Genomic DNA, 24,033 nt, shown 5'->3' on the forward strand with positions numbered 1-24,033 from the left:
ATGAAAGGCAGTTGCTGAACCCTTGATGAAGGGGAGAAGGCCAATGCAGTGCTTGTTGCTTTGGGGAAGATACCTGCTGCTCTGAAGCCTCCTGGCATCCATCATCTTTTTAATTGGGTTCTTTCCTGCACTTAAAGGAATTTATTGCATGCATCTCTGCAGTGTTGTAGCCCAGTGCAGGTGGCCACAGGAATGCAGAGCTGCTTCTTGCCTCATGTTTTAAGGCACAGTCATTACCTTCAGGTACTAAATGGGCTGGTGTTCAGTTACCTAAAACATCTTTACCTTGGAATGCTTTGTGTCACCCGAGCTTCATTGTGACTCCTGGGAACTGCCTAGTACAGCAGAAGACAGGACCAGCAGCAGCCACTGAATGTGTTTTGCTGTTCAGCATCACCTCTAACATTGTGGTGCAGGAGATGACTTTGGACACTCAATAGTCATGAACATACATGCAGCCACAGTGGCATCCACCCTAGGAGGAGACATCCAACCATGCAGATGGGCCTGGTCAGCCATCAAAGGAGCCAGGAGGATCAAGGCCTCTTTAGGACTCCTTTTATTACAAAGCAGCTGCATGGTCTGGCCTTTGCTTGGAAGGGATAGGGCTTGTGCCTGCTAAGGAGCTGAAGCAGGAGCAGGAGCAGTGTTTGAGCAGGAAACTGCAAGGACAATTGAGCTCTAAGACATCTGGTTCTGGTTGACAAAGTAGCAACGGAGAAGTTCCTGTGAAGCAGAAGGACTGAGGTCTTGTTTACGACTTCATGGCAAAAAGACTTGCTCAGTAAAAATGAATTACTGGAAGAGAATATTTCTCTCCATCTTTTTCTCTGCTGGGGGGAACCAGACCTTGGAGGCAACAGTATTTGCCCGTGGAATTGGTCAGGTTTTGAGCGAACAAAATGCATGTGGCTTTTCTGTTGATGCAGGTCTGTGAGTTCTGGGGCACGGAGATGAGCGATGGCATCTTTCTGTGCGTGCCTGATGTGAGGCGTAGCCGCTCCAGCGTGGCAGCGGGAATAGCTGAATTTGGCTCATCTGAAGTGCATTTACTACAGCAGCGAGAGGTGCCTGATGATGATTTATCTTGTCTGATATTTTTTTTGGCCACTTCTGCCCCTCCCTTGTCTCCTTCACTCCTCTCCAACATGCACAAAGCTGCTCTGTGTGTCCAGGTGATATTTTTCCTCATTCTTCCTTCTTTATGAGGCTCATCTTTTGAAGTTTACATTTCGGGGGTTGTGGGTTAGGGCTTTAGGTGTCTTTTCTGATCTCATTTCCTTTGGTTTGTGTCACAGTTGATGCTGTGGTGAATCATGCCATAGGTACGTGGCCAAATTAGGTCATCTGATTGCCTGCGGTGACTTCTGCTTCAGGGGGGAGACCTTTCCCAACCAGATGGAGAGTTTTCAGAGCTGTTTTAGCCTTTTGACACAACGGGTTTTGGTGACACAGCTTCTTGCTGTTGAAGAAACCTTCACTGCTAACACCATTTGGTGGTTCAATCAACTTCACTATTTGGCTTGAAGGGCTGAAATCACTGGATGGAAAGAGGAGCTACTCTATAACCTTATCCTGGAGGACTCATCCCTGGATGGTGATGGGTGGGTCGTTGCCAGGAGTGTCAGCAGAGGGCAGTGCCATGCCTCACCTCAATAAGATCATCTCCAAGGCATGGCATCTCGTCATGGTTTAACCCCAGCCAGCAACTAAGCACCACAGAGCCGCTTGCTCACTCCCCCCAGCAGCAGGATGGGGGAGAGAATTGGAAGAGTAAAAGTGAGAAAACTCGTGGGCTGAGATAAAGACACTTTAATAGGTAAAGCAAAAGCTGCACACAGGCAAAGCACAACAGGAATTCATTCACACTTCCCCTGGGCAGGCAGGTGTTCAGCCATCTCCAGGAAAGCGGGGCTCCATCACGCGTAACGGTGACTTGGGAAGACAAATGCCGTGACTCTGAACGTCCTCCTCTTCACTTCAGCAAAGCAATAAGTGCAAGCAGTCCTAGCTGGCCGAGGACTATGCAGCAAAGAACCATCAGGGAGACGTTTGATGCAAGCCTGGAGCTGACCCTGAACTTGGAGTCACCTGTCCATGCTTCCTATGGTTGATGCTTTTTGGAAGACTCACTACAAGCCCAATGCACTTTAGTTTCACAGCATGCCCTGGGTCTTCAGCTAAGCAGGGCTGCAAGTTAAGGGCTGAGTTCATCTGTGTTCAATCTGTTTGAACCTCCACAGGCTGGGGAGTGTGAAGAACAACCTTCCTGTTCCCCAGACAACTCTATCTTGTTTTGGATGGATGCTTAGGTTCTGGATGGTTGGGTTTTCCTGGAGAGCTAAACGATAATTTCTCCAGCTTTTGCTGATGGGAGAAGTTCTGAGTATTAAACTTAGATAGAAAAACTTCTGAGTTTTTCTATCTAAAAATTGTGGTGTCTGAGTTAAATCTAAATCCTCTCCCAGATCTAGACTCCAAGAACACAGAAATCTGTATCCTAATGTCTTTAGTTACATTACACTGAGAAGTGATATATCACTTTTATAAATGAGACAGAATTCTAAGTAACTTCTGGATATTTTACTGGGTTAATTAGCAGGAACAATAATTACCCTCCTGGCTTTTGCCAGGGTAGAGTGGTGACTTCTGGTGAACCTGTTGGTGATTAGACTTTTGCCAAACTCTTGTTTGGGGACATAAAGGCATGTAGGAATCACTGCAAGTAGCTTCAGGTGAAGTCCTGCTATTTGTATGGCACGGCAGGACAGGAAGAGCCATGAGCTTTGCCCCCTTTTGTGTTAGAATACATCCATCCCATTAAATATATTCAGATGTGGGGGTATTTCCACTTCAGCCTGAAGAGATGATGGAAGTTTGGGATCTATTTTGGTTATTTTCATTAGGGTAGAAAATCAGCTTTATGGGTTAGGTGAATTCCCAGGACAGTGCCTGTATTAGTTAAAAATTAATACAGAATTGTGTACTGATTCTTGTTTCTCTAAACACACCAAGTTCCTCTTCAAATTTTACAAGCTCCATGTCCAAGACAACTTCTTTCATTTCACCCTCAGTTATTTTTTTTTCTGGCTTCCAGCCTCCAATGAATAGTATTGCTGATGAATTTGGGATTAGAAAATTTATTCTGTCTAGATCATCTCTTTGGTCTTCTGAAGTGATTGATAGTTGTTTCACTGTCTCCGAGCAGTGAATGAACTGCATCATTAATATTTTAAAAAGCAAATCCCCCAGTACCATAAAAGTTATTTCTTGCTTTTATTTCAATTATACAATACCTTATACAATTCTAACAATCAGTTTATATTCTCAGGTCATCCTCAAAAAACAGGAAGACTCAAAATTAACTTTTGAAGTGAAAACTCAGCTGTAACGATGTGGCTTCTGGAACTTTGAAGAAAATTAACTCAGTAAAGATTATAGGTCTTGCAGAAAATTGAAAGAGATTCACAAGCACCAGCTGTGGTATAAGCAAATGCCATTCACAAGTTGCTTGTCAAGAAGTACACGTGACAGATGATACGGGCTCCCTTCTGGGCTGAAATCACAGAATCACAGAATCAATCAGGTTGGAAGAGCCCTCTGGGATCATCGAGTCCAACCATTGCCCTGACACCACCATGGCAACTAGACCATGGCACTAAGTGCCATGTCTAGTCTTTTCTTAAACACCTCCAGACATGGTGATTCCACCAAATGATGAGGTCTTTCTCCACGCAACCTCCTGAAGCAGTTCAGGGGTTAGATCAGCACAGGTCCTTCTCAGAGAGGTGATATGGATGGACTGTGACTGGTCATGGTGCCTCTGCCTGTCTTCACCTGCCAGAGCTGTTCCAGAAAGTCTCTGTCCTCAAGTGTCCCCATGCCAGCACACCACTGGTTTCATGTATACAATCAGGGCAGGTTCCAAAGTCAGTCTTAAGTTACAAAGAAATAATTTTTAAAGATTATAATTTCTCAGGTCTATTGGGAACCATGCAGATCAGAAGATGGTCTAAATCTCTGTGGCAATGTGCCTTGAGCTATCCCAGACAGGAGGGAGGGAAGAAAGGAGTGTTTACTCATACTAATAAAAAAAAAATTACCACAAAGGTTATTTCTTTCATTTTCCAGCCCCTTGGCAGGTTGCTTGTATTGCTTTGTGAGTCAGCAAGTCAGAGAAGGGAACTTTCCGTTCTGAGCTGAAGGTGATGCTGCTTATGGTCATTCTAAGAAAATAATAGAATAGTTTAAGTTGAACATCCAACCCTTCCTCAAAGCAGAGCCAACACCAAAGGTTGACACCCCATACCAGTGCTTAGTCACCCATTCAGTGAAATATTTTTCTTCTATCCAGATGGAATTTCCTTTGCTACACCTTGTGCCTCCTGCCCTTTCACTGTGCACCTCCAAGAAGAGTTTGGCTCTGTCTTCTCTGCTGACCCTCAGTTGGGTGGCTGAAGACAGCCTTAGGTACCCCTTACCTTCTCTCCTTGAGGCTAAGCAAACCCAAGGCTCTCAGTCTCCCTTCATATATCCTGTGCTCCAGCCCTGGCCAATCTTTGTGGCTCTCCACTGGACTCTTGCCAGTTGGCTGATGTCTTTTTTGTATGGCAGGGTGGGGAAGCCTTGCAAAAGTGGATGCAGTGCTCCAGATGAGCCCTCACAAATGCGATTGGGGTGGGTTGACCATGGTTGGCTGCCAGATGCCCACCGAGCTGCTCTCTCACTCACCCTCCTCAACAGCACAGGGGGAGAAAAGATGAAAAAGCTCATTTGTTGAGCTAAAGACGGGGAGATAGCTTAACAAATAGCATCATGGGCAAAACACTTGAGTTGGGGAAAATTAATTTAGTTTATTGTGAATTAAAATAGATTTCGATGGTGAGAAACAAAGACAAAAATTAACCCACCACCTTCCCCTCACTCACTTCTCAGCTTCCCTCCTTCATTCCCAACTCCTCTACCTACCCTCCACGCTGAGCAGCACAGGGGTGATGGGGAATGGGGGGTTGTGGTCAGTTCATAACAGCTCCTCTCTGCTGCTCCTCCCTCCTCACACTTCTCTCCTGCTCCAGCGTGGGTCCTCCACAGGCTGTGGTTTCTTCAGGAAACATCCAACTGCTCCTGCGTCAGGTTCTCCACCCCTGCAGCCCTCCCGCTACCACAATCTGGACACATACAGTAGTGCCAGGGGAAATTTTGCCTTCTGATTCACAAATCCAGACAGTTTTGACGAATTTTATTGCTTGGGGTGGAGGGAAGTAATGGGAGGTTATGGTCATGGAGCAAGAGAGGGCAGAATACAAGAGGGTCTTTCAGTCTGTTCCCAAAAAAGAACTTCAAAATCAGTAACAAGAATCTCTCAAGTAGTTTTTTAACATCTTCATTGATAATATGACACCAAGTACCTTGTTTGTCAACACTAGTGATTGATTGTTAGCTTTTTGGCTGAGAGCTGGTGAAGCAGCTGAAGCATCGGGAAGACAGGATTTGGGTTGACATGAAGCAGGTTGTATTTCATGCTACTGAGAGCTGTAGTCTGTACCTGAGGGTTTTCTTAAAATCTGACTAAATGAAACAGCCTAGCTCTGAGGTCCTAAATCAGAGCTCAGCCTCTGTGTCACCCAAGGCTTCTGCCAACCATTAACTCTAATGACCATTAACATTAAGATTAACTCTGACTGAGTTAATCTTGAAATGGGCGTCTCAAATAGATCAGAGGAACCAAACTTGAACACAATCCATTTTTCTAGACTGGCTATAGAGGACAATTAGCAGATATGGACATCTACACTGCAGGGATCTGGAGAGGGATCGGATGAGTCCCTCTTGTTTTTTTTTCATACTAGCCATATAAGTTAAGTCCCCATGAAAGAGAGAGGATAAGCCTGTCAACACAGATGGAAGAAAATAGATTCAGCAAAGTGTTCCTCCCTCCACACATGGAGAGGAGTCCAACAGGTGCTTGAAGTTTCACGTCACTTTGACAATTTACAGTTGGTAAAAGCAAAATTTTAACAGATTATTTTGAAAGTTTTCCCTTCCATGATATACAAAGACTGACACTGCAGATCTGGGGGTCTGTATGAATCGATTTATAAGGACTTGTCATATAAAGTAATTTATGTAGCAGGATACTTCTAGGGAATTGAAGGGGTGATAGATGGTAGAGAAAAAAGGATGAGAGAAAGTAAATGCTGTGGGTAAGGCAGGTGGAAAGGAGTAAAGGGATTGGTGGGTGGATGAAGAACTGAGAGCTAACCCAATGTGGAAGTTTATCTGGATGAGCTAATTAGATAAGCCGGTGTCTCATGTTGGAGAAAAGGAAGCAGGAGTGAAAAGGCAAACAACATCTAGGAAGGCTGTGAGTGTAGGGGATGGATGTCAGTGAAAATGTGAAGACTCACTAGCAGAAGGGGGCTAGAAAATGGGAGTAAGCAGAGGTCAGTGATGTAGTGGGCTGAAGAAGTCAGTTGAAGAGGATGCAGAGGAAGTTGAGGTAGAGGAAGGTGACTGATGTCTTGAGGACTTTTAGGGGGTGGTAAACAGGGATGAACTGGGGGGGAGAAGGGAAGACTCTGGGTGTGATGGGGTGATTTCACGGGGAAAGAGAGAAGAGGGGGCCACTGAGATCCAATGAAAAGTGGAAAGTCACCTTTGCCATGAGTGTGTAGAATCCCTCCTTCGTAATGCTCTCCCAGATTGTAATGATTTGCAGGTCAGGGATTTCCTGAGGCTGTTGTAGTTTGTTTGTTCAGCGATGCCTAATAGAAGTCTTGTCCAAATGCTTGTCTAGTCTCCCCTCAAACCATTTCTGGAGGGAGCGACAGGTGGAGCTTATTCAACGGCAGAGGCAGAACTGATATAAACGGGCAGTAACTGAGGATGTCTGTTAATGAGATGCCTTGGAAGAAGCAGGTTCAGTATGAGTCAGAAGATATTAGTTCAAGGCAATTAAAGAATATCAGAGCCAGCAGCAAGGAGATGTAAGCACTGAGGAACAAGCAGAGATGCTTCCAGAGCAGTAACTGGGAATAAGAGATCCATACGCAGCAAAAGGATTCCCGGCGAGGAAAGAGTGTGGGCAGTCAGCTGGGTGGAGACAGATGGAGCAAGTGAGGAGGCTGAGGGAAGCTGGGCCATTAGAGCCACAGTGTCTCGTGCACAGTGCCACCCATGGCAGGATGTGTGAGTGCCATGGAGTTCGTATGGGTTTGAAAACTTTGCTGCCACCGTGTTTGAAGAGGCATGAGAAAGCCTACCTGGATGCTGTCCTGGGGGCAGCTACTTTGATGATCTTCCTGTGCCAACGGAATTGGGAGGAAAATACACTGGAGCCTGGGCAGCTCAGTTCTGCCTTGATGTGACCATTCACTCAACTCCTGCTCAGGTTTTGGCTTACCCAGCTCATGCTAGGGCCTGATGTATGCTGGGGGCAGCGCCATTAGGTCAAAGCGAGAGGACCACGTAGGCAGGGCGGGTGACAGAAAGGGCTAAAGGGCCCTGATGCAGCCATTATCACCTGCAGATCGCTGTCTCCTGCAGCCATCACTGTCTGCAGTTCCATCAGAATCTGCTCACTCGTGGCAATGGCACAGACCAAACCTCCGAGCTGGAAGGTATAAAACATCAGCTGACCCAAAAAAGCTTTTGAAGCGGCCCCAGTGCTAGCTGGGCTGCTGAGGTTTTCATGCTTCCCAGTGTGATACAGGGCACACCTGCACCATGGTGGAGGAGGAAAGATGAGCACTCTCACTATTGGATAGGTAACTAATTTTTTAATTTTTGCTCATAAGTGCGTGAATGAAGAGTTACAGGTTATATGTTATGAAACTTTATGCCTTGAGCGGTGAATAAGTGAATTCACGTGATAGTCTGGGCAAAGGGGATTGAGCTCTGTTTGTTGTGTTTATTTGTTGTATTTCTTAAGGAGCTCATGAAATAAAGTTTAAATCACAGAGTACGTTGTCCTGTAAATTTGAGAGATCCAAACAGACTGTGACACTGGAAAAAATGTGTTGGAGCCCAGCTCAGGAAGGATGGTGAGGCAGCAACAGAATTTGTGCCTACAGTGTGAGAGCTTACGTTCAGTCCTGTTTGGCATCTTCATTAATGATCTGGATGATGGGGCAGAGTGTACCTCAGCGAGTTTGCAGGTGACAGAAAACTGGGAGAGGTGGCTGATACACCAGTTTGTGAGGTGCCATCCAGAGGGACCTCGACAGGCTGGAGAAATGGACCAAGAGGAACCTCATGAAGTTCAACAAGGAGAAGTGCAAAGTCCTGCACTGAGGAAGAATCTCCCCCCTGCACCAGTGTATGCTGGGGGCCACCCAGCTGGAAAGCAGCCTGGCAAAAAAGGACCTGGGGGTCCTGATGGACAACAGGTTGAACATGAGGCAGCAATGTGCCCTTGCTGCACAGAAGGTGAGGGGTCTCCTGGGCTGCATTGGCAAAGGATTGCTCGCAGGTCGAGGGAGGTGGTCCTTCTCCTCCGCTCAGCACTGGTGAGGCCACATCTGGAATGTTGGGTCCAGTTCTGGGCTCCCCAGTCCAAAAGAGACGCTGGAGAGACTCCAACGAAGAGCCATGGAGATGATGAAGGGACTGGAACATCTTTCATATGAGGAAAGGCTGAGAGAACTGGGACTGTTTAGCCTGGAGAAGAGAAAGATCAAGGGAATGTTATTAATGTATATAAATTCCTGGAGGGAGGGTGCAAAGAGGACAGAGCCAGGCTTTTGTCAGTGGTGGCCAGTGCCAGGACAAGAGACAATGGGCACAAACTGAAACACAGGAGGTTCCCTCTGAACATCAGGAAACACATTTTCACCGCGAGGGTGATGGAGCAATGACACAAGTTACCCAGGGAGGTGGTGGAGGCTCCATCCTGAGACATATTAAAAACACATCTGGACACAGTCCTGGGAAACTGGGTCTGGGTGGCCCTGCTTGAGCAGGGCGCTTGGACCAGATAACCTCCAGAGATCCCTTCCCACCTCAGCCATTCTGTGATTCTGTGATTGTGTGACTTGACAGCAGAACATGGCCATGGTCTCACTCACTGGTTTTGGTCAGAAGAGTCACACCAGGGGCAACAGCAACCTGGACAGTGCACATGTGCAGAGCAGGGCTCTGAGGAAGGTGACATGGGTTGAGGACGTGTCCCGAGGTGACATCCAGTGCTGACTGCTGGGGCTGAGGAGCGCCTTGGGCAAACGTGTGAGGATGGGTGTGGTGGCTGGGGTCTCTGGGGGGATGAGGACAGGGCCTCTGTGGGGAAGGGCCTGGAGCAGCATCGCCTCCTGCCCGGGCTGGGCCCCAGCGCTGGGGCTGCCCTGGCGGCTCAGCCCCCCCCATCCCCAAGGCCCGACAGGGTGACGGAGGGGGAGGCCAGGCCCGGGGCTCCCCCCCGCCCCCATCGGGGCCATCGCTGGCAACGACACCGGCCATTTCCAGCCTCCAACCCGGCCCGGCAGGAAGCGGCCCCTCACTTCCGCCGCCACTTCCGGTTGCCGCCGGAAGCGCCGCCGCTTCTCCTTGTGCATTTGCGGCCGCCCGGCGGCGCCGCGCTCCACTTCCGCCCTCTCCCGGAAGTAGCCGGAGCGGAAGAGGCCGCCGACGGGGGGCGGAACGCTGCGGGCGGCCAATCCGCGCGCCGGGGAGGCTGAGCGGCAGCGAGGCGCTGCCCTCGGTGTGAGGCGCGCCGCCGATACCGGCTTGCCATGTCCAGCCGCCCGCCGGCGGCCCCGCAGAGCCGAGAGGAGCGGCTGGGCAGCGCCGCGCAGTTGTGAGTACCGGGCCCCGGGCGGCGCGGGGCGGCGCGGCGCGGACCGGCCCAGCGCTCGCCCCCTCCCGGCGTCGGGCTGAGGTAGGCGGGCAGCGCCTCCGCAGACGAGCCGCCGCCGCTCCGGTACCGCTGTTCTTCCGGACAGCTCGGGAGCGCCCGGCACGGCCGAGCAGGGAGAGACCCGCCAGGTACGGTCCCGCCGCCCTCCGCTCCCCCCTGGGCGGGGCCTTGGGGCCTAGCGCGGTGCGAAGCGGCGGCGCGGGAGGAGCCCGGCTCCGCCGTCCGCCCCCTTTCCCGGAGCGGGGAGGAGGCGAGGCGTCGCCGGTGTTGGGGTGTTGGTTTGGGGGGTGGCACCGTTCCCGGCGGAGGAGGGGGAGAGGCCGATGAGGAGGATGGAGGGGGAACGGGGCTGAGGGCGGCGCCATGGCGCCTCCTCCCGGTGCGCCTGTGTCCCGCTAGCACGTGGTGCGCTCGCCCAGCTCGCCCCGGCGCGACACCGCTCGCTCCTTCGCTGTCAGGGGTTTGGGTTTGGGTTTGCGTGAGGGTCGTGAGGTCGCGGTGCGGTCAGGCTTGTGCGGATGGTACCAGGCGGTTTAGTAAGAGCAGGCCTCGGAGTGGGCTCTAAAAGGCCTGCTCTGTGTAACCTTTAGACAGAACCAACCTTCCTGTCAGCAGTTTTCCTTTCAGCGAAGATAACGGCACGTTCTGGTGCAAACTGCGTGTTTTGTAGATAGGATCTGCCTCTGGGACTGATAACTGAGTTATAGTCGTCAACGATTCTTGCCTGCGCTTAGTCTTCGAGAATCCGAGGTCTCTGTTAAATTCCTTGCTAATTATAAAGAAAGGCCACAGATAGACAAGACTGTGAACAACTTTCTAGTGTCTAAATTAACTTGATTCACGAGCTCTGGCGCCAGAGAAGAGATAAATCCAGTAAGAACCAGGACAAGGATGGGGAGCAGAGTGAAGCCCCCATAATCCTGTGATTCTGTGCAGGGATTTAACCTTTTACAGTAGTAGAACGGCTTTACGCCAACTTGTTAATTCAACTACAACATAAACATGGAACTGTAGCCCCGATGTGAGCTGGATGATGCTGACTCTGATCATGCCAAGGAAATTTTCTAGGCTGCCTGAGACTTCGTGTTTACATTCCTGCCTTAAACTGGCAGGAGCTCAGCAGGGGCCGACTGCTCGAGTCGTGGTTTGGCTCCCGGTTACTGAGTTCTCTGATTACTGCGTCTCTTCGGTGAAGAGTTTCGGGTTTGCTCGTTGGAGCCACGGGGTTGCTGTGGCTGCGGGATGTTGCTTTCGCGCTGTTGATGTTCTCTGCAATTCTGCCAAAGGTTTTGTGGCTGAAGGATGATCTGGTCGTTGATGGGTAGAGCTGTGGTTTATGATAGAGCACAGGGCCCATTTCCTGGCAGTTAGCACATCCTAGGATAATTCTCTGTACTCCAGGGAATATTCTGCAATGAGTGAAAGTGTTTCCATACAGAATTATTGTCAAACCGAAAATGTTTTTTCTGCCATTGTTGAAAGCTTCTGGATTACAATAAAACCTCAAGCCATTAGGAATAGCTTGGATCTAAATTCCGGAGAGGATTCCTAGCTTCGTATGCAAACTCAGCATAGATTTCCAGATTTCCTTGAGGTAATAATAACAAACAATATTTTATTACAATATTCAGCTAATACATGGATGGGATACGGCTATATCCCACTTCAAGAAAGATGTTGAGGTGTTGGAGCGAGTCCAGAGGAGGGCAACCAAGCTGGTGAAGGGTCTGGAGGGTCTGACCTACGAGGAGCGGCTGAGGGAGCTGGGGGTGTTTAGCCTGGAGAAGAGGAGGCTCAGAGGTGACCTTAGTGCAGTCTACAACTACCTGAAGGGAGGTTGTAGCGGGGTGGGAGTCGGCCTCTTCTTCCAGGCAACCAGCGACAGGACAAGAGGACACAGCCTCAAGCTTGGCCAGGGGAGGTTCAGGTTGGACATTAGGAAGCATTTCTTCTCAGCAAGGGTCATTAGCCATTGGAAGGGGCTGCCCAGGGAGGTGGTGGAGTCACCATCTCTGCAGGGGTTTAAGACAAGCCTGGAGATGGCACTTAGTGCCCTGGTCTAGTTGACAGGGTGGTGTCAGGGCATGGTTGGACTCGATGATCCCAGAGGGCTCTTCCAACCTCATTGATTCTGTGATTCTGTGATTCTATATAAAATAAATATAGACTACAGTGAATTAATTGTGCTTTGTCCCTAGATGCATGCTTCCAATTAATAATAAATGTTATTTTGCCACTTCTTAGATTCAGATTCTTAGATTTAACCCATTAAAATAAATGAAGTTGATTGTCTGAACTTTGTAGTGGCTTGTAGTCCCTGTTTGATTTATTCATATTAATAGAAGATGAAAGTTGTCTTTCTAAAGCTGGGAGGAAAGGCAGACTAAGAAGTAGCTTGCTTCTGCTGAAAGGGAGTGTTTCTTCTGACAGCTTTAAAGTATAATTGAAGTTTGAACAAGTCTTTCTGTCTTTATCTCCGCTGATGTATTTTTTTAGATGGTATGATCATGATTTCTGTTGCAGTCATGTGTTGGGATGCCCCAGTGGTCGCAATGGATTTGGCGAATTGTTTTATTTACTGAAAATATTCTGAGGGTATTTTTGTTGCTGCAAAAGTTAGGGACAGAAGATGAATTTTTAAATGCTCAGGATTTTGTTATTTGAGCCTGCTGCTTAGTGAGAGTAATAAACAGTGTGGGATGAGAACTGGAGACAATAAAATTGGCGTCCCTGGTCATGGAAGTGAAGAAAACAGGAATTTGCCTGCAGAATTGCCCTGCAGACTATTTACCTAAAGAAATAATGACTTTTTTCAGTCAAGAAAAATGTCATCTAGTTGACAGTTCCCTCTGTGAATATTACAGAATCTTTTTTTTTTTTAAGAAAGCCGACTGCCTGAATTTGATAGTTTCTGTGGTAACATTAGATAAGATTTCTACCAGTCCACCACTGTTTTTTTTTTCTTCCATGAGCCTGTTGTCCTCAAGTTCTCGTCATGGATCTGCCTTATATTGAGGCCTTGGGCCATGCTAAAGTATCATAACAACAGAAGTATTTCTGAGTGTTAATATGTGAGATTTGAGGAGGTTTATATTTTTGGGGTAGGGAAGTAAAGGACGATGAAGAGGAGAAAGAAAACAATACCTCAGTAATTATGGGAAAAATCCCCAAGTACAACTTGGCATGGTTTACAGAATTGCTATTATTATTGTTTTTCAGGAAAAGAAATTAGCTTGTTCTGAAATGAAATTAATCTGACACTCTTAAAGGGGAATACTGATGGAAAGATTCTTTCACTCTGCTTAAGGGATTCTTAAAACATATTCTTCAAAGAAACAATGGTCTGCAGAGTGAATTAAACCAGCTTCTAGCTCTCCTCTTCATCACTTAGTAATCTATGAAAAAGCTGAAAATGCTTTATTTTATTTTGGTATATGAACCGTCAGTCCTGGTTATTTCTTTGTGTCACCTGGAAAAGTCTCTAGTGATGTGAGGTCTATATTTTCAAGTTATATCTGAAATAGCAAAAGCATCTAAAAACTTTGACAAATGGCATCTTTCCTTCCTCTTTCTTAGATGTTTGAGTAAATATGTGTGAATACAACTTCTCAATATCTCATCTGAACATTTCACAGAATCACAGAATCACAAATATCAGGGATTGGAAGGGACCTCGAAAGATCATCTAGTCCAACCCCCTGCCGGAGCAGGATTGCCTAGACCATATCACACAGGGATGCTTTCAGGCGGGTTTTGAATGTCTCCAGACAAGGAGACTCCACAACCTCTCTGGGCAGCCTGTGCCAGTCACCCTCACCGTAAAGAAGTTTTTCCTCATATTTATGTGGAACCTCCTGTGCTCCAGCTTGCACCCATTGCCCCTTGTCCTGTCAAGGGATGTCACTGAGAAGAGCCTGGCTCCATCCTCATGACACTCACCCTTTACATATTTATAAACATTAATGAGGTCACCCCTCAGTCTCCTCTTCTCCAAGCTAAAGAGACCCAGCTCCCTCAGCCTCTCCTCATAAGGGAGATGTTCCACTCCCTTAGTCATCTTCATGGCTCTGCGCTGGACTCTCTCTAGCAGTTCCCTGTCCTTCTTGAGCTGAGGGGCCCAGAACTGGACACAATATTCCAGATGCGGCCTCACCAGGGCAGAGTAGAGGGGGAGGAGAACCTCTCTTGACCTGCTAACCACACCCCTTCTAATCCACCCCAGGATGCCATTGGCCTTCTTGGCCACAAGGGCACACTGCTGGCTCATGGTCATCCTGTTGTCCACTAGGACCCCCAGGTCCCTTTCCCCTACGCTGCTCTCTGTTTCCTTTCCTTCTTCCTCGTCTGTCTTTTAGCTTCTTGTCATTCTGCAGTCCTGTAAGTACGGGCTATTTGTTTCCAGTAAAGGAATGTTATTTTCCAGAAAACTTTAATTTTGGGGTTTCTAGCTCTTTTTGCATAGAGCATGAAGATAAAAAGCTGTGGTTGTCTTGTGTAATCATTAAAAGCAGAATGATCTGGAGTTCAGACAAACTGGATTTTTTAAAGGAAGTTTCTTCCTCAGCCTATTTAAAGGATCCTGTTTGTAGCACAGTGTCAAAACCAGTTTATTTAAGTCCATTGAAAGGGAGGTGAACAGTGACTCAAGGTAGAAACGAGAAGGATGGAGGTGAGCACTGGAAACTGCGTTGCTGCTGAAGAAAATATTCATGTAAATGCATCCTCTAGCTCGTCTCTCTCTTTCTCTCTCTGTTTTTCTTGCTTCCTCTCTCTCTGATCTGCTCCCCCTCCTCTTGCCCAGAAGTTAGATGTGTCCCCTTGTTTGGCAGGTGGAGGAGCGTGCCTTGTCCGAGGTTTCTTCTGCCCTTTGATGCCTGTTTGCAGTGCTAGTTAGTTGGAGTGGAGGCGAGTGCCCGTTTGCTCTGTAAAAGCTGTAGTGGTTCAGCAGTTCCATGTCTGTGGAACTTGCTGAAAATTTCCTTCTGAATTTGCCTTCAGAATATTAATTCTTCTATATAGAAGAGAAGTTAAGACTGTAAATCATGGGGTTATTAAAGAAGCATCGAGACATTCAAAGCATACGACAGATACAGTTGCAAAAAGCTGTCCAGCAGCTCAGTGCTGGTCTTCCTAATTCTGCATTATCAGCAGTGCTAGGAGGTTTGAAGTGCTCCAAAAATGAGTCTTTTCTGCTTTAATTAAGTTCAAATATACAAATATTTCTAGTTGCTCTTTGTTTCAGCAAAAATGGTGCTGTAAGATCATTACCCTTCAGTGCTAGTCCTTCTCGACTGTCGTTTCTGATTCCAAAACATCCAACTCCATTTTACTACTAAAACCTGCCACTAGGAGCCATGTGGTGTATTGCCCATGTTTTCTTTTTCAGCATGTTGTTTTTAAAACAAAAGTGTTGCAGAATTTCCTGTCCACTGCACTGATAAATCACTTAAATGTCTGCTTTTTCACACAGTACACCTAGAAATGAGGCATTGTACCAAAATATTGTTCATGGGAGTTAATTTGAAGGTTACAGCGAGGAAAGCGCTGCATGTCTAAAGCCTTTATGTTTTAGACAGACGACAGCATGGTTATTTATGTTGACCACCAAGGGGAACGTGACCCCTCAGACTGTAGCAGGAGCTGTCCAACTCTGGGAGTGAAGAGCATCCTTGTGGCTTCTCATGTGATGGGAAAAGGCAATGTCTTGGCTGACTTCTTGAGCAGATACAACGGTGGGACACGTGAATGATATCTCCTAGTCACTCTGTTCCAAGCTGAGTTGGAAGCCCAAACTGTAATGCTTCACTGCCAGAAAAATTGCCAGTGTTTCAAAACTACTTGACAGTAAACAGAACACAATACTGATGTCATCTGGACTGGGAGTGGGAAATAATCTCATGTCCATGTTCTCAGTTAATTTATTGATGTAGAAAGTCAATGGGACAGAGCTAGAATGCTCTCGGTGACTGAAAGTGGATTTGGCAGCTTTGCCTTTTAATCATTCTGGATCTGATGTCAAGACCATAAAACCTACTTCCAGTTCATTTGGTCTCTTGTTTACTAGTGAGGGAAACTCTTTTTTGATCACGTGGCTCTTGACATGTCATGTCACTTCTGCAGTGCTTTGGGCATTAGATTGTTCTTCTGAGAGTCCAAGAGTTCTTTGGGGAAGATGCCTGCATTCAGGCAAACTCACTTGAAGTGGGAAAGATTCTCTGTCTTGCAATGGACTTGAAAAATCTTGGCATTTGAAGCAATCACAACTAACTTTTGGTTAGAGAAGGGTCTATCTGTCTGTTTGCTGGTTTGAGTTCCCATCTTCACCTGCAAAAAATCTGTATTTACTCTTCAGATTTCACTCGTGCTGTTTCCATGTATTCCTCCTCATTTTTTAGGCCTTTTCCTTCCTAGACTTAGACTTCTGTTCTGATAAATATATGTACCTTGATAGCATTTGAGGGTTTTTTTTCATCTCTTTGAAGATGACCACCTTTGTAGTTTATATCTGCATAAAGAACGAGCGGGCAGGTGAGATGTAGGCATAGGAGTTGGTCATCCTACATCCTATTCCACAAAGTAAATGTATTCTGCATCTTAATTTCTTTTTTCTATGTGTGTGTCTGAAATAATTTCTCTTTCCATCTTACCATGCACTTAATCTGCCTGTATTTTCCTGAGGCTTTCCTGAAATTCATACTTCGTAGCACTAAGTAGGGATATTAATAGTAACAGGGAGATGGGAAAGCAAAAAATACGGCTTTTCTGTGAAATCTGGAGATAAGATTTTTCTCTTTCAAAATGAAAGGCCCTGTAAGTAGAAAAGGAGGAGAACGTAAGGTGTTTTCTGGGTCTTTTAACTTATTTTTATCTCCAAAGGGTGCCATTTCTCGCTGCTCTGTGATGTAAACGTTATTTTCAGATAGTCTGTGGTATTCTGCAATGCTAACCCAAAATGTACACGAAGTAGATCAGTATGAGTTTTGCTAGTGAAGTTCCTGAAGATTAGAGCTGGCAGTTTTCAGTAGTTAATCAGCTGCGAAGGCGTAGCAGCATTGGGTATACAGTTCACTGATGCACATTAATTAAAATATCTGTGCTGTGTTCACTTACACTATCTTTCGTTTTTCTTTTCTCTTTTCTTTGTTTTGTTAAGCGTTGCAGGCTGTGTGTACCGAGTAGTTCAGACGACGGGACCAGAGGGAAAAAACCTTCTGAAATTACTTCCAATTTATAAGTCTTCTGGAAGCTTTGAGCCAATAGTTCAGTCTTCAGCCATGCCAAATAATTCTAAAGCGAATATTTCTAGTGCAGTTCATCTTACTTTTAAGACACAGCTTGCCAATACTACTGCACCTTCATCTATTAAGATGCCTGTTTGTCACCCTCCTAATCCTGGACAGATTATTCTTACAAGGACATTAGACAAACAGGAAAGTGTTAGGGCAGATTTTGGAAAAGAAATCTTAATTCCAAAATCGGCTGCTAACATCCCGGGCAGTTGTGCTTCAGTTGATAGACAGTCTTTGCAGAAGGTTACTGTAACGAGTTCATCCGACCAGAGTAACGCTGCATCCATGTTGGTGAACACACAAAGTGTTCTAGTCACTTCGATGTCTCCAGTACTGCCCTCTGGCCACCACCTCCAGATACCAGCTGATGCAGAAGTGAAATCTGTCCCAGCTTCTTTGTTACCTCCTGCAATACAGCAAAAAATACTGGCAGCTGCAGCAATAAATGCGTCTGGAGGAGCTGACAGTGCAAAAATGCCAACTGTTATTTACGTGTCACCTGTGAACACAGTGAAGACAGCACTTCCCAAGCGTATGGAAGCCATTTTTGCAAAAACTGCCACAGAAATTTCAAAAGCATTAATAATGACAGCTACACAGAAGGGAAATAGTTCTTCTCCTGAGACAGTAACGTCTGGTGGTCAACAGTGCAAGCAAACTCCAATGAAATGGATTGTGCGAAAACGTCCCCAGTCGTCACCGGATTGCCTTATTGCTGTCAAGTCATCAAGTAACGTGGCTTCGAAGATCTTGAAAACTTTGTCAGACACAAAGAATGTAGAAGTTAACTCTGCAAATATTTTACCACCGTGTTCTAATGGTCCTGGTGGAAGCCAAACAAAAATCCCACCTATGAAAGATAACGCTCTGGTCATGTACAAAGGGAGATTCTATTTGTTGACAAAAAGAGGCTCTGATGTTCTGTCAGCCCAAGCTGGCAAAAAAGCATCTTCCTCTTCTGATGCTTCGCTTAAAAAGGAGACATCCAAGCTAATTGATTCTACTGCAGTCGATAAAATAAGCAATGAAGTAGTGAATCTGGTATTGTCAAAAAACAAAGGAATGGTGCTGTCTCAGAAAGATCCAAAAATATGTCCAAACTCAAAAAATTCTTCACCAGCTGGCTTAAGAAATGACTTAAAATCTGCGTCTGTGAGTCTGGTGACACCAAGTGCTAATCAGCAGAATTCCACTGTTAACCAGAGGAAGAGTTTGCCCTTCACCGAGAGCATTTCAAGTGGAGTCACCCCTATTGCAGCAGTAGGGACACAGGAAAATGTATGCCAAAATGGCAAAGAAAAGATTAATTCCCCCAAAGCAGCAAGTGCTGTTTTACCTCAGTGTAAGCAAGAGTGTACTTTCAGTGAAGACTGGCAAAAGGTAACTCTCTCCGATAAACATGCCCATCTCAGTCTCTGCTGAATTGTTATATCGTCCTGGTTCTATTTGGATAAAATGGCTATTAATAAGTTCACAGATTTTTGTAACAAGGTATCCTGTCGCTGGAAATGCTGGTCTAAAGTATGGTTCTATTCAATAAATGATCTTTTTTTTTTGCAATGAGATTGCACTCTGCAAGTGAGAAAATGCATAAAGAAAAGAAAGGGGCAGGGAGAAGGTGACTTTTTATTTCCTCTCGAGATAAATTGTGGGTTGCAACTGAAACTATAGGAAAGTTGTTCATTGTTTGAGCTCTGGGAGCTGTCTGCTTTCTAACGTTGTTAATGCCACGTTCTCACAGGGCAGCCATTGACTGTGTTGTGGGTGTGATGTGAGGTGGAGAAGTTTGCAGCTACACAAGAGGAGAACAAGGTGGGAGAGCAGGGTTTGTCATCCAGGGACAAACTGTGAGGTTGCACTAAGTCAGCTCCAGGCTCCGCTAGCTCAGCCAGCCAAAGGCAGGAGCTGCCTTTCCTTCCTTTCATGCCATCATGGGGAGGGATCCACCTCCTTTGACTCATAGTTTCATGAGAAGAAAAACTCTTGAGATCTTTAATGGCTTTCCCCCTTCAGGCTGGACCTGCATATTATTTTAAGATCATAATGTCAAAAATATGTAAAAAGCCCTTAGCCTCAAATCCCACAGACTCTACTCATGAAGGATTGTAGGTCAAGTTTTCAGTTGCTGAAGAGACCGGAATGAATTTGCCTCCACATAAAAAAATAATTCTGAAGCTAGTTTATAGTTGCTTGTGTTGATGAGGCAGAAGAGAAATGTCAGCTAAGCATATTTCTGCAAATTTTAGACGTTTAAATCATTGCAACAGACTGTAGGGCCTCTTTTTGTGATTGTTCCTTACTTGAAAAATGGTTCAAATAGACTTTTTTTTTTTCCTCAGTGCTGTGTGATGCCAAGTGTTAGCATTCTCATCTGCTTTAGCCTCTGTGAAAAATAGCATATCAGATGTTTGCTGCTTTTAATCCATAAATTTGCAAGTTAGTGGGTGCCAGACGGTACTGGTGTGAGATTGACCTTGAAGATCAGAAACAGCTCAAGTTACACTGTGGTTAGATGTGAGAGATGGCTAATAGTGCTCTGTTAGTATAATCAACCACCATGCAAATAGGAAATGCACTTAACAGTCTGAAAGTGACACTGTAAAGACACTGTCTGATCTTCCGTCATCTTCCCTTGTAACTTTGAAGTTGTAGAATAAGTGATTCCCTTGTTGCTTCTTTTACTTCGGTGGTTTTCTAGTTGGACTGTGCACTTTCTGGATGTTCCACGATGTACTTGGGAGTTTTAAATAGCTAACAAGAATGTCAGACCTATGATAATATAGATATAATTTCTCGAAATTGGCTTACCTGTGTTAAATGTAACTCTTGGAGAACGGCAGACAAAACAAATGTCTTTCTAGTAACTAGTTTTTAGTTTATATGTATGGAGAAAGAAAGAGAGAGAGTGATTGATGGAGCTCTCACTGTTTCTGTATTTCAGATCCAGTGTGGAAAGATGGATTCACCAGGAAAGCTTACTGAAATCAAACCTGAAGAGAAGCCACATTGGAAACAATACTTGGAATTAAGGAATAAATTTGGTCTCTTTAAGGAGGAGAGAGTGTACCTTAATAGAATACCATTAAGGACCTCTTGTGAGAAACCAGAAGAAAGGGTTTGTTCCAGTAACATCTTGAAAAGGAAACGTGGTTATTGCAGTTCATCATCGTTAGATGTGGAAATAACAAATCGACGTCAACATGTTAAAGAGGAAAAGGTATCTTGAAATTTTTCAGTGCTAAAACGTGTACTGCAACGCATTCAGAAAGCAGCACATGTATAGTCAGTACAGAGCTGCGTGCTTGGTTGGACCCTCCCACCTCCGGATCCATCAGGGCAAGTCAGTAATTGTTACGGCCCCTGTGAGGATTGTTCCTAGAACTTGTTTGTGTACCGCAGCAGAGTTGTGTGATTTCAGTACGCCTTGAGTACCATCTAAGAATTTTTATCCTCTTTTCTGGGTTCCACTGGAGGAAATGTGAAGAACAAATGCTTTGAAGAAGACTGGACCCTCTAGTGGTGCCTGTACAGTCAAAGGGATAGTCTTTACGGGAATAGAAGCCATGCCTCTGCATCCTGATTTATATTTAGCCTTCTGCAAACAGTTATGTTTATCCAGTAGTGCAATGGATATAAGCAGAATAATAGAAGAATAATTTCTTGTGAGGCTTTGCCCTTGAGTTTGAAATCGGGCAAGTGCCATTATTTCAAGGCATTTCAGTCACTGCCATGATTAGGTGTGGCTGACTTTCAAAGCAAGGTATCCACTTAGTCATGTGTGGGTTTATTAATAGAAATTTCCCTGTGTATCTCTCTAATCTTTAGAGTTACAAATGTCTTTATAAACTTTGTCCTTTGTCGTTGGCTGGGTGCTTCTGGAAAGGTTCCCTCAACGTAAGGACTTCCATCTTAATGCGTTAAAATGATTTTATCCATCCAAAGTAGTTCTGTTCAGCCATAGTCTTCTAAATTTTCTTTTGTATGATTCTACTCTAACCAGTCAAAGGCTTTCTCAGGTTTTAATAATTCTGTGTTAAGAGCCCTGCTTTGAGCAGATCTACTGGCTGCTCTTAGTAAAGTACATAAATACCAAAACAGCTGGGAGGAATGCGGTCCTGTCATGGACATTATTGCTAATGTTTGAGCTTTTTGGAAATGTAAGCATGAAGAATTCTTCTACATCTTGAATTGTCCCGTCAAGTTAGATAGAAAGATTTTGTGTTACACTACAGTGCTTAAGCAGCAACAGGAGATGATGGGTGTACACAGGAAAGGCAGAAGTGCACTGTTGACTAAGGAAGGACTTGCTAAAATTGCAAATTGCTAAAAGAAACATCTTCCATATAGTAATTCTAAGAAGCTTGCAACAAATAACTTGCAATCTGTGCTTAGTGAAGTGTGATGCTGTAATGTAGAATGATGCTTAATTTAACAGAGGCATATTTTGTATGTTTCTTGACTGTACAGATAATTGTGGATCTGGAAGAGAATTTGACTAGGAAAAGAAAAAGAAAATCCTCACCACTGTCAGGCAGTAGAAGGAGAAGGAGAACTTCAAGCAAATCAACCACAAGTCCAAGTTCAGTCAATACCAGCTCAAGTTCCACAGACTCTGTTACTTCACCTCTACGGACAGACTCTGAGCAAGACCCATACGCTCAATATAGTAATGTTACAAACTCAAATATTCCAATTTTAGTGTCTTGTAAAGATGATACTTCAGTTCTTGAAGGTTCTTTCAGAGATGATATATTCCCTTTGTCTCCCCCAGACCTGGCTGAAACAATACGAGATGAAAGAATAAAACGACTTAAACAAGTCTTAAGAGAACAAGAAGCAGCGCTTGAAGAGTTGCGTAGGAAAATGCAGCAAAGCTGAAATACTGAAGCTGGTGATCTGGACCGTAGTCATCTTCATTTCAGCGACTTCAAGAAGAAATTCCTTATTTAAACAAACAGGAATATTTCTGGTAGATGGAAGATCTTAATGAGATTTACAGTATGTGTATATTTAGAAAACTATAGGCTTTTTGTTAAAAAAAACTTCAAGACTTGGCCCATCAAATTCTGCTTCTGGGACATTATATGTATTAGAGAATGCAGAAGATGGGCATTTTTGTGAGTGTATTCTCTATATTTTGAATTTAGGGGTTTTTTGTATTAGTCCTAGACTTTCCCACTTGGGAATTCCATGGCCTATCTCTTAGAAACTGAACGTAAATTGCAAACCCCAATCGTAGATGTTTTTTTGTTTTCCTAATGTTTTCTAGCGCGTGACAGCTCTTGTGAATTCCTGAGAACTGTCAATTGTCATAAAAGGTCAATGGTCAGTGTTTGATAAATGCTGTTTAAGTGATCTGGTGATTAGACTTTAGACAGTAATAATGAAGTTATTTATTCAAAACCTCGCACAGATGATGTGAAGATGGAAGCTGCAGAAACCCCTGCTGACAGCTACCTAGATACGTGTCTCTTACTGTTATTATTGTAAGCTTTTACAAGGCCTTTGCCAGCTGTGCAATGTTGAAGGTGGGGTTATTTTTTTGGGGAGGGGAGTTGTATTTTTTTTAAAACAGAATTAATAATAACTTGTTGATGCAAAAAAAGGTATATTTCTTTACCCAGGGGTGGCATCTTTAATAATTCTTCATGAGTATCTTTTCCATGTGTCTTGCTACCTTCGTTTGATGGTGCTTCAGTTTTGAGTCGTAGCAGAGAACGTGCACTCAAACTGTCTTTGCCACCATAATTTGTAGATCTTTGTAGTGTATTTTCCCAGCGTATTCTGCCTTGTGTTGTGTGCATGCGTTTCATTACTCGCTGTTGTCCATGTCATTGTGTCTTGTAGGGCGTTTTGCAATTTTTCAGTCTTTATTGTTAAAGCCATGAATAACTGTTTTGCCAACAGAATTTGTCATTTTTTTTTTCTTGTCCATTTATGGTTATATTCAACATCACCGATCCCTGTAGAACTCCATTGCTGATTTCTGTTCATGGGAAACAGGAGTGTCTGGCCAGCGGGTTGAGGAAGGTTCTTCTCCCCCTCTACACTGCCCTGGTGAGGCCACACCTGGAGTAACTGGGTCCAGTTCTGGGCCCCCCAGTTCAAGGAAGACCAGGAACTACTGGAGAGAGTCCAGCGGAGGGTACGGAGATGGTCAGAGGACTGGAGCATCTCTGCTACGAGGAGAGACTGAGGGAGCTGGGGCTGTTCAGCTGGAGAAGAGCAGACTGAGGGGGATCTTATCAATGCTCACAGATACCTCAGGGGCGGGTGTCAAGGGGATGGGGCCAGACTCTGCGGTGCCCAGCGACAGGACAAGGGGCAACGGGCACAAACTGAAACACGGGAAGTTCCATCTCAATATGAGGAAAAACTTCTTTGCTGTGAGGGTGCCAGACCCTGGCACAGGCTGCCCAGGGAGGGTGGGGAGTCTCCTTCTCTGGAGATATTCAAACCCACCTGGACACGACCCTGTGCAACGTGCTCTGGGTGACCCTGCTTTGGCAGGGGGTTGGGCTGGGTGATCTCCAGAGGTCCCTTCCAGCCCCAACCAGTCTGGGATTCTGTGAAACTATTTGCTACTAGTCTTATTTTCTGTATTTTAATAAAATTTTCATCTGCAAAGTTTTTCTCTATTATCACATGGATGTCCAGTGTATGTACAGGGTTTTGGTGAAGGATGTTGCTTTGGCGATACGTTTGGAGAGCCTCGTAGTCTGTATCAGCCCTGTGTTCTTTATTCATATGTGTCTTGACAGTGTGAAAAACTCCAGTGGTTTAGAGAGGCAGGACAGCCTTTTACAAGGGAAGAAGAAGATGGTCCCGGCTTTGAAGAGCTTGAGGTAGACCAAGTGGAGGAGAAGATGATACACTGAACACGCAGTGGTGGGT

General features: G+C 45.3%; 1 protein-coding gene across 2 annotated transcripts; it reads left to right on the forward strand.

Annotated features, from left to right (window-relative positions):
* The first annotated feature begins 9,661 nt into the window (after positions 1 to 9,661).
* On the forward strand, positions 9,662 to 23,723 carry LRIF1 (ligand dependent nuclear receptor interacting factor 1). Of its 2 annotated transcripts, XM_068419351.1 has the most exons (5): positions 9,662 to 9,790; positions 17,004 to 18,519; positions 20,081 to 20,356; positions 21,607 to 21,805; positions 21,911 to 23,723. In XM_068419351.1, exons 1-5 carry the CDS (start codon positions 9,726 to 9,728, stop codon positions 22,015 to 22,017), a joined length of 2,163 nt encoding a protein of 720 aa, XP_068275452.1. In that variant the 5' UTR covers positions 9,662 to 9,725; the 3' UTR covers positions 22,018 to 23,723. The 2 variants fall into 2 exon arrangements, with proteins under 2 accessions (XP_068275452.1, XP_068275451.1); XM_068419350.1 differs by having other exon boundaries at positions 21,607 to 23,723.
* The last annotated feature ends 310 nt before the right edge of the window (positions 23,724 to 24,033 follow it).

This window comes from Nyctibius grandis, chromosome 27 (assembly GCF_013368605.1).
Source record: "Nyctibius grandis isolate bNycGra1 chromosome 27, bNycGra1.pri, whole genome shotgun sequence".
NCBI lineage: Eukaryota > Metazoa > Chordata > Aves > Nyctibiiformes > Nyctibiidae > Nyctibius > Nyctibius grandis.

Excerpts from the sequence above, each read along its gene's own strand:
- LRIF1 (XM_068419350.1), top strand. The coding sequence starts at position 9,726 with ATGTCCAGCCGCCCGCCGGCGGCCCCGCAGAGCCGAGAGGAGCGGCTG. Across the intron at positions 18,520-20,080 it reads TCAGTGAAGACTGGCAAAAG|ATCCAGTGTGGAAAGATGGA; the intron begins GTAACTCTCTCC and ends TCTGTATTTCAG. Across the intron at positions 20,357-21,606 it reads AACATGTTAAAGAGGAAAAG|ATAATTGTGGATCTGGAAGA; the intron begins GTATCTTGAAAT and ends TTGACTGTACAG.